This window comes from Lipophrys pholis (genome assembly GCF_963383615.2).
Source record: "Lipophrys pholis genome assembly, chromosome: 1".
NCBI classification, from domain to species: domain Eukaryota; kingdom Metazoa; phylum Chordata; class Actinopteri; order Blenniiformes; family Blenniidae; genus Lipophrys; species Lipophrys pholis.
In genome coordinates, this window is record NC_137635.1 from 33,325,371 (window position 1) to 33,336,177 (window position 10,807).

A 10,807-nucleotide genomic window follows, 5' to 3' on the forward strand; every position below is an offset into this window, starting at 1 on the left:
CCATTTCCATAAATTCAACCTTCTGATCAGCACAAAGCCTTGAATTTCATCTCCCTTCCTTCATTCCTCCTTTTCATTGTTTCAGTTTTTAGAGTTGTGACATAATGATTAAAAACAGACTTTATTACTGGGTTGAGTCAAGTCGTCTTCCTACATTCAGTCATATAGTTTCCTGTAGGTTTACCTTTGGAGCTGCATTTATCTTGGGGCTCTAATTTACATCTGCTGCTGAAATGCAAGTTGTTATTCATTTTTGTATTAAAAGCACATTATGCTAGCATTTAAACATAAAGAAATAAAAAGATTGCGTGTGATGTAGCTGTACCAGAAAGTAATAATAAGGGGTGAAAATAATGAACTACACATCCATGGAGAGTACACACCGTCCAAAAAGTGACATTATAGGTAATTGGTGACTCTAGATTGCCTGTAGATGTGAATGTGATTGTGTGTGGTTGACTGTATTGCTGTTTGCCCTGTGATAGATGGAAGGATTTAGTCATTTTTGTCTCGTGTATAATGTTCTTCATCATTAAGTGCACTTTACACATGTAATCTACTTTGCAACTTTTCAATTCTATTCATTTAATTATATTTTTCAATCTTATGGTTTGACTATTTTTTAGCAATCGAGTCCAATTTCAGCAATGTAACCTCAATCATATTTCTACTGCTCCTTTCTCGTCTGATAAAAAATGAAAAGAATCAATTTAGAAACTCCACCGAAAAAGAAAATCTTAAAAAAAATCACTGCCAAAAGAAACAAGAAGCTTTGCTAAGCAGGACTGACTGGGTCACTCGTCACTGCATTTAGTAAAAAAAAAAAAAAGAAAGCTTCCTTAGTGTGACCATTAAAGGGAAATTTCAGGCATTGTGACAACACTTGTGACAGCAGAAAAGAAATCACTGAAAATCTTCTGTTTCCAGCAACATCTGGCGCCTGCATCACCACAGCCACTTTTATTACCGCCATAACTCAAAGTCAGCTTTATGGGCAGACACGCTGCTGCAGACATTCAGGAGCATTAGACAGAGAGCGCGGGCTGTCCAGACGCTCCACCAGCACAAGATCAGATGCTGCAAACAAGGCAATTTCAAATGAAATGAAAAGCAACATCAGACATTTATTTTAAACCTTGCTCAGAGCAGTTACAGTAAAAATGATTCCTTAAGTCCCGTCGTGGTCTTACAGACAATAAAGTTAAATGAACCATCCAAGCAGACAGCAGGATAATACTTTTTAAGGTCATTTGAACAAAGTGTGGGAAGAACAAACTCACAGCTTTATATGTGGTAGCAGTGTTTGGATTGCAGGGGCTCGGTGGCCCCACAGAAAGCCGTCTTAGTACAGTTTGTCTGATTTACTTCCACTCTTTTCTCAAAAGCTGTGAAATCTGAAAACGATCACTTGATTTTTTTTAAAGTTTGTGTGAGATTCTGTACAGTTGGTGATGAATACTGCGAACATCACTCGCTGACCAAAGTGATGAGTTGATGTTCTGTGAAAATGTCAACCTCTTCACAACTTCATTTGAGCATTTAACATTTACTTACAACAGCATTCTGTGGGAGTTTCAGCCATCGCTTGCAAAATGATCTTATTCTTTCCATCTATACAACCACCCTCTGTACTTGGTCATCGGTCACCAATCCATCACAGAGCAAAGACATTCTTTCACACTAATCCCAACTCACCTATTATGCATGTGCTTGGAAGCATCGGACATTGATCTGCACAGAGAGAACGTGCAAACTCCACCCAGAGAGACTCAAATCAAACAAGAGATTTTGTCACTGTGGTGCAGCTGTTGAACTGATAACTGTCCTGCTTGGTGGCAACAATGAGGAATCACTCCATCAATTATGAAGTATTTCTGAAGTGTTGTACTCTTATAATGACACATTTAGTCTATTAGTTTTCTTTTTTTTTTGTGTCTTCACTTTGTGCCTGAGTGACTGACGTCATTCCACGTCTGTTTTGCCTCCCAGCTCCATCAGAGGCTCACACTGGGCGGCACTTCGTCCGTTCAATCAGCCAGATTGGCTTTAATAGGAAAGAATTGTTCTGTGTGAGAACTTCAACTTTACCGAGATCTTCAACGCCTCCAAGGGGAAACCAATGGGTCAACTTGTTTTGGTCACTGGGCTCCATCCATGAGCTCGAGAGCGTTGAACCTTTGCAGACCTTTGAATTTTGATAATTGTAAAAATACTTTTCTTTCCAAAAAACACCGGTCTCTTGTTATTTGCCTTTTTAAACTCAAGTACCTCATTGGGTAATTGTTCCAAAACCTGGAGGCTGAGACCCTGCAAAGAACCTTCCAATATAAAGTAAAGAAGAAAAAAAAAGCAGAGTATGCACACAAAAAGTAGTTTCACTAGTTTTCATCATTGTAGAATTCATATTGCATTTATGCTTCTGACATACAAAAACATAGTATAACCCTGGGTAGCAGAGTGGTTAACACATTCACCACGACGACTGTCTGTCTGCCCTGTGAATGGATGGATATAACACAGGAAGTTGAAGTGTTTTTAGTCTGTAGACAGAACTGGTGAATCATGGTCACAAGTTGGCATAGCACCAAGCAATACTCTATGATGGCAAATACACGTGATATTTTTGTTTTAACCCAAATGAGTAAACTAACATAACGGTATTACTTCTGTAACAACCCAATCGCCTCAGGGTTGTTGATGTCCGCGTTCATTTTCACTCCTAAATACAAAAAGGCAGATCTCAGAGGATACCGTATCATTTGCTGAGTTTTTGTAACTATTTGTGTGAAATGCTGCCATCTACTGTTCATTTCAAGCACTTACAGTAAGGCGTCCACTGTGGGTCAAAAAGAAAAGCAGTCAATGGCACAAATTTGTTTGTTTTAGTGTTTTAATAATCAAGGTTGTATAAATGCACAGAAGGTTTACATAAGAAGAGATTGTGCGTAATGCTTATAGACAAAAAAGCCATACATTATTTGCTTTTTTTAGAAGAATGCTTTCGCTTAGTCAGCTTCTATCATGAGATAGTTTGTTTTTTCTTTCTGAAAACATAGATTGTAACATACAATAATTAACAGAGAGAAACCGATGACTTGTAACCACACAGATGTAAATAAACATAGTAAAACATTATGATCCAAGGCTTTACAGGCTATTCCCTGTCCTTGGTCGACAGTAAACTAAATTTCCGTGACTAAATCTCTGTAACATTGTTTGATTTGCACTTGAGGTTTAACACAAGTGTTTGGTCATGGTTCTGTAAACAGTTTGGAAAGGCACAAAGTTGTGTTACAGTCTGCAAACAAGATGATTTGGTCAAATAGAGAAAATGGGAAGTTTTCCATTGGCACCGCATGTCGTACGATCGCCTCGAAAGTACAACAGGCTAAACAACAGCGTCTTATATGAAGGGATATTCTCTTGGTGGCTGTGGAGAAATCTGCACATGCTACAAACATGATGCAGTCCCTTTTCTTTCACCGGGTTGCAAAGCTCCGGGTTAATTCAGCCATGCAAACAATACACAAAATACGTTCCGATTCCAGTTTGCATCATTCAAGTATCAAAGCTCCAGCTCAAAAAGGTCAAAAAGCTAAATTAGGCTGCGTTCATGAGGAACTGGGAAGTGGGAAAGTTCCGACTTGCAAAGTGAGGGAAATTACTGTCTACCTACGATTCCCAATGGGAAAGTGGGAATCACTTTGTACATCAAAGAAAATATTTCTTGATGATGCACTTTGTACTAATCCAACATTTTCACAGTCAAGAGTGACGATAGAGAAAAATCGATAGCTGGCTGCAGAAACAGTCGGGCAGCATTGTTAAATGTGTAAATTTGTTTCATGTGTGTGTGTGCATTTATCTGTTTATTTCCAACAATTTAACTTGTTTGGCTGCTTTCCCAGGTCCCAGCGGCATGAACACACAAATATTTACAACGATCCAGCTACCAGAATCACCAGCTAAAGCGATTGGAAAAACATTTGGAAACCCTGTTATGAAATCCCATAATTATGAATTGCATTAGACTGTAGAGGAGGCTACAGACCATTAAAGTCCCTTTGATGGCTCTTCAAACCTCAGACTCGTGCTGTGCCAGAGCCTGAGGCAGCGTGGTTCCACACGGACCCTGGAAATGGTACCTGTTCCACGTCACACACAGAAAAACGGAAAGACAAGGTCAAAATACGTGGGACCGATTCAGGCCAGACCAACAATTAAAAGGACTCACTGATGACCGACTTAAGTTTCTGAAAGTGGAAATCCTCGTTTCTGTTGTTGTATGACTTTATTCCTCCGTTCTCATTCTGAGCTTTTCCTGTTGTAACTTAAGATTTCATAGATTGTTTGGTGTTGAAATCAACCTTTATAAAAGGCTGCTCTTAAGCTCCTCGTGACAAACCTGAGGGTGACCTGTTCAAGCAGACATCCATACATCTTAAGCAAATATAGCTCAAGTTTGATCACAGACATTTCATCCTTTCTACCTGAGGGCCGGTTTGTGACCAAGGACAAGTAGATACCAGAATTATTTCTATTATTTCATGTACATGTCTGTTCTTTACATTCATAACATGCATGTATTTGATAGGATTCACACCTAAATGCATGTAGTATTACGAGTATATAAAGAGAAATACTGCAATTGATATCTGTGTTAAATTCTCCTAATTCATGACAGTAAAAACTGAAGAAGATTTGACACATGCAGGACATGCCGCTCACAGTATTTTTGTGTTTGAGGTTGATATACACTCTGCAAAGAGCGGTGGCAAAGAACTCTGATGACTGTGTGGCTGGTCTGAAATTGGAGGCCGGCGTCGCTAAAACCACACTCGTTCTCACTGACTCACGTGAAATATTCTGATTTTGGTGTGACGTTTGTATTGAACTCTGCCACTGGAACGCCTCTGGATGCAACCCGGGGGCCAAACATGGCTGCTGGGTAAACAATAGAAGATGTGCCGACCTGCAGGGAAACACACAGGGAGAAATGTCCCCAAAAGGCTCATTTAAATCTCTTGGACTGATTTTTAAAATTTATTTTTGGGGGGATTATATAATAGTAGCAAGCAGGACAAATATGTTATGTACACATCAAGGATGACTCACCACCAGGCAGAGATCACAGACTTCCATTTCTTTTTCCACCTTGGTCAGGATGTGCGAGTCCAGAGTCTCTCCGAAAAACACCACATTGGGCCGCAGCAGGCCGTGGCAGTCTCTTTCATCACACCTTCATACAGCAGGATCAGACAGTCCCCATATTAATTACACCACACATGCCTTTAACTCGGAATAATGAGTCATCACACAAATGACGAGAAGCGAGAGAAAGATAAAGCGCATGCTAAATTAAGAATCCAGTACTTCAATTTTGTTGTGTAACTTTTAACCGTTTTGTTCCTGGACTTTATTTGGTGTCAGATCATGTGAAATGAATGAGTGTTTCTTTTAATCCAAGATAGAAATATTAGTGTTTTTTCTGATAGTACTGAGGATGCTACTGTGATGACTAAAATATAAAAGCTCAAACCAAAACGCTCTGTATCTCAAAGCAATTGAATCAAATCAACTGGACTTGTTCAAGTGCATTAGAAGACATTTTACCCTTTAAGTGCTTCCATCAGTTCATGTCGTTAACAGAACCTCCTACATGAGAAAATAGCAATATGCAGCGACTGTACTTCCATTTCTCTGCTTTGTGTTATTTTTTTCATGTCGATCTCATAAATGATGTAGGAATTATTCTTGTGATAAGTGAGGATGATAAACCACCTCTGCCAGGATAGCAGTTAAAATCCTTATTTAATCATATCTATTAGTGAAGGAATTTTAACACATTTTGCAGCACTGCCCACTAGTGGAAGAACTTATTTCAGCACCATCGTTGTGGAGGCCAACACTACAACATTTTCAACACACTGTGTAGGCCAGTCTAATCTTTTCTTCTCAATTCGCTGCTTCATTAATTTAGTTTTGTTGCAAAATTTGTGCGAATATCATTTCTCTGCTGCTTTGTCACAATATGCATGAGAACCAACTTGACAAATCTGCCAGAAAAGCAATCCCACCTTGGCAGTTTATCCACTGGGATCTCCGCATCAGGGACATCTGGACCAGGTGCACTGCACACGAGCGGAATTAAAAACACCACGGGTTGAAAAGCAGTTCACGATCGGAAAGAACCGGGAGACATGATCAACACAGTCTGAACGCTTGTCAGATGTGCTGCTTCTTACCCTCTGTCCTTTAAAGCGGCAGATATGGGGCTCCGCTTGTTAACGGTCACTTCCCCACAGCTCATGCAGCGCGTCTCCATCAGGCTGCCTGTCATTCCACACAGAACACAGCTGCTTTTCATTTAGGCTCGGAGCAGTCAAAAAAAAAAAAAGAAAGTCCTGATCACTAAAAGACATTTAAATTGATCACTTTATGAGCCAAGACACACCCTCCTTGGATTAAATAAAGATGATAAGAAATTAGTAAATGTTTTAATACGCATTCTGCAACAATTCGCAACAAAACGAGTTTTTAAAAGAATTAAAAGCAGATTCAGACGTTTCCGTATCCCAGTAAAACACTTAACATGTGTCAAAGTACCAATTAATAACTAAATGTACGCCAGCTTCCAGTATAATTATTCATATATCACATCCAAAACCAGTAAATTCAAGGAGTAAATTACCACAAAAAAGAAATTACGCTTGTGCTTCTATGTCAGTGTGAGAACTCTTCTGCACAACAAAAAGCTTTCAAGTGTTTATATATATATATATATATATATATATATATATATAAAATTATCACAAGACCAGTTTTCATCCAAAGTTCTTCTGATGGTTCGGCAAAAATCTGCTTCTCACCGTGGATTTTGAGGATGTGTTTGGACCCGGCCTGTTGGTGCAGGTCGTCTATGCACTGAGTGATCACGACGACGGAGCGTCCCTGCTTCTTGAGCCGGGCCTCACACTCCGCTATGGCCAGGTGAGCGGCACTAGGCTTCTTGTTCAGCACCAGCTCCCGCCTGTAATGGTAGAACTCCCAGACTCGAGACGGGGTGCGGGAGAAAGCCTCTGGAGTGGCGAGGTCCTGTGGATACAGACTTATTAAGCACAACTTTTGAGGGTGTGGTTCACCCTGCGTCATCTCCCATCAGCTTTGAGCCACAACACTGGTCCATTTGTTCATCTGACGGTTAATGTAGATACGTAACCGACCAATTACAAATGTGGGGCTACCACAGTAGTCTGTATGTGTTTTCTGATTCGTCTATTCGGACGCTGCCAGGATGCACTTTTTGCAAACCGGATTTGAACGCAGGCTGTCAAGATCAACCAAGGAACGATTTTTGCACGTCTATAATGAGGATAATGACTGCATGCTTAGAATTGTAGGTACACATAATGTGATTAACATCATTTTTGAGAGATGAATGTCCATGCAATGTTTTGTTTGCGATTTCTATTCTTTTACAATTTGTCTGTAACTCAGGAGTTTATTTGCTCGTAGTGTAAACTGGCAGACTACACCTTCTCAGGCTTTAGGCTTCCTGGTCTGCTCAGTGTCTCATGAGCTACACACTCTTCAAATCACCAAGTAACACCGTAGTTCTTCATCAAAACAGGATGGGTAGAGTACTTTGCCTTACATAAGATTATTTTTCAAATCTAGACAAAACCTGGACAACAAATCTCTGCGAGAAGGAGAGTAGCAGATTCCACTCCTGACAAGACTGGCGGAGGTGAGGACAGACACGTTGACAGCTCATTGTTTGCACGCGTACAGCACACATATAAAGTTGAATAAGTGTATCAGATGTTGTGGTGATCGATGTAACTCAAGAGTGCACGTGTTTTGTTTGAAAAATCATTACCTGAGACATCCACTTCCTCCACTTCTCATTCGTCCCCCTAAAAGTTGGCACTCCGCTCTCTGCGCTGACGCCGGCCCCCGTGATGATGGCGATGTGCTTGGCTTTGGAAAAGACCTTGCGGAATTCAGCCATATCTGGAAAAACAACAACAGCAACAAAAACAAAACGTGACTCTGGGTGTTGTGAAATGTTTGTCGAGTTTTTATTCTGTACTGTGAATATACCCGAGTTCGGCCTCGCTGCATCAATCAAAGGTCCTTTGGTCACATGAGTGGAGCACATGCGAAGGCCAAGGGCAGTGATGGCTCTTTGCTGGAGGAGCATTGTCACTAGAAGATAAGAAGATAAGAAGAACACAGAAAAGAACTGATAAGGACTGAGAATTCTACATACAGTTTACAGCTTTTTTAATTTCCCTAACAAGAAGTTAGTCAGTGCAGGTTGTTTAAAAAAATGTTTTTGTATTTACAGCTACAGAAGAAACAGTGACGGTGTAAAAAATGGAGAAAACTATGCCAGTATATAACAGAGCGGTGGCACTCTGCACTCTGCAGCCTGCAATGACAGCAAAACTGATAACCTGGTTTCAGGCTCAGTTAAAGCAAGAAACGTGTGTACAGTCTGGTGTGAAATCCACCAAGAACAAATGTCTCGACCGTATCTTAGCTTCTTTAGAAAAAAGAAAAAAAAAGGGCGTACAAACACACCTTAACCAACAGTTGTGTTGAAACAGGTCAAACTGGATGCTCAGGCCTAATGCAAAGACCAGGCCACTCAATCTTCATTTTATATTGTGAGTAAGATCAACTCAAAACGCAACGTGTAAAAGTTGAGGTGAAACATTTTTGAAGCATTCAACCTTTTCTCCTGCAAATCAACAACGGCAACTATTTGAAAACCTTCCTTTAATCAAAGTCTGAGTCAGCTTGAGTGTTAAGAATAGTTTAGGTCCTTTTTTAAAATGATCACTCCATTTGGCTGGCTTGTATAAACAAATGTTGAGTTTGGAATCTTTTACTGCCATTACACTTGACAACTGGCTTATGAATCGGTTTTGGGCAATTGTACTGCTGGAATATCTGGATTGTGTCAAGATCCAGAACATCCTGAAAGTAGATTTCTCTCTTGTAAATAAATGAAGTTTCAACAACACGCAATAGGTTTTCTTCATATCAAGACATGTCAGACAATGACATTTATATGTTCACAGGACGTTTCGCAAATGTGCAACAGAGGCCTGTTTAAGTTCACATTTTGATTTACTCAATTAAAAACCTGAGGGCTGCACGATGGAAAAGTGGTTAGTGCTCTCGCCTCACAGCAAGAAGATCAGAGTTCAAATTCCTGCCCAAAAATCCTGGAGTCTGCATGTTCTCCCTGTGGGTTTTCTCGGGGTACTTCAGTTTCCTACCACGTTCCTAAAACATGCACATGAAGTTAGTTGGTGACCCCTAACTCTCCCCTAGGTGTGAATGTGTGTGTGCGTGTGTGTGGTTGTCGGCCTCTGCGTTTGTCCTGTGATGGACTGGCGACCTGTCCAGGGGGAACTCTGCCTCTAGACCATAGTTAGCAGGGATTGGCTCCAGCGCCCCTCGACCCTACACAGCATAAAGCAATATAAAAAATGGATGATGGATGGTTGAACTGATTACTGATTTTTTTCCAGCCACATAGTGATTTATATTAAATGAGATAATTTGATTCTAAAAGAGAGAAGCTTTGATTGTATAACGTAAATAAGGTGTCACAATACTCATATGTCAATAATCTATACTAAGAAACTGGATAAATTCATAATAGAGAAAATCAACAAACAGACATGCTGCATGGCATGTTAGACATGTTTTTGACCAATACACAGAACAGGCGCCCTGGAAGTAGAATTTTGATTGAAAACGAATACGTTTTTATAAATCAACAATGACCTACAAAAGCATCCGATTGCAAACTCTCTGTGAAGTCATTTACAATTGAATGAATATAAATAAACTCAAATGTGACTGCGTTAATCTGACCTGCTGTTTGTCACAGGTGAGAATAAACCACAAAGTTAATCCCGGAGTGACGGAGATAATCTGCCTGCCCGTAAAAATCGCACGTAGATGGAATTTGCAGCTGTCTCCGATAGCAGTAAACACGATTCCAAACAGAAAACACACTTTAAAGACAGTTTTGTTTTGGTTTTTTTAATCTTGAGCTGAACTCGAAAGAAACGACCTAAACCTGCTCGCTGCCGCACGAGCAGGGTCGACACTCAAATATGGGTTTTAAAGTGACAACACAGTAAGGACAGAGAACACACGCGTGTACGAAATAGTTTTCTTCACTAAGTTGTCACACTTACCCCGCCGTGTGGTGTTTTTAAAACGTTTGGAACAGAAAATCACGAAGAGAAGCTTGTTTACATGCACTTCTGACACTGCCGTAAGTGAATCACACTGTCGTGAAGAATGGCATGTGACGTAAAAGAGATAAACGTTCATCTGGCGCGTCTCCTGGTGGCAGACTGTGGTAACAGCTATTCATTCAGCATGATTCATTCACCGGAGGTTTTGAGCATTTCATACACGCCAACAGACATTTAACATCCTGAAAAGCACAGTTTTATCCACCATATCAGATCATAAACCATAAAATCCATGATAAACAAAATGAAATCGACCTAGAAATCTCTTTGTGGCTTCCAATGTGTTCATGCATCCATTCCAATCATGTTTTCTCTTAAATAGTTCAAAAAATCAAACAAAAGCATGCTCCTTTTTAGATCCCGCTTCTCTTTTATTGTCAAGGAGCGTTTCATTGTATCATGTGCGTTGTTGTGCATTATTATTATTATAATGTTTTGTTTATTCTATGGCTGACAGTAGGTCTGCTGTTGTGTGATATAGCATGGGTATATATATATATATATATATATACTGTGCCCCT

General features: G+C 40.1%; 1 protein-coding gene across 2 annotated transcripts; it reads right to left on the minus strand.

Moving 5' to 3' along the window:
* Positions 1 to 2,884: 2,884 nt before the first annotated feature.
* On the minus strand, positions 2,885 to 10,318 carry LOC308115422 (NAD-dependent protein deacylase sirtuin-5, mitochondrial-like). Of its 2 annotated transcripts, XM_080472908.1 has the most exons (10): positions 10,224 to 10,316; positions 8,104 to 8,208; positions 7,880 to 8,013; positions 6,870 to 7,095; positions 6,246 to 6,333; positions 6,078 to 6,131; positions 5,116 to 5,239; positions 4,857 to 4,972; positions 4,052 to 4,145; positions 2,885 to 3,044 (listed from the first exon to the last, which is right to left on the minus strand). In XM_080472908.1, the coding sequence occupies exons 2-9, from the start codon at positions 8,201 to 8,203 to the stop codon at positions 4,076 to 4,078; spliced, it is 912 nt and encodes a 303-aa protein (XP_080329034.1). In that variant the 5' UTR covers positions 8,204 to 8,208; positions 10,224 to 10,316; the 3' UTR covers positions 2,885 to 3,044; positions 4,052 to 4,075. The 2 variants fall into 2 exon arrangements, with proteins under 2 accessions (XP_080329034.1, XP_080329033.1); XM_080472907.1 differs by having other exon boundaries at positions 2,885 to 4,145; positions 10,224 to 10,318.
* Positions 10,319 to 10,807: the final 489 nt, after the last annotated feature.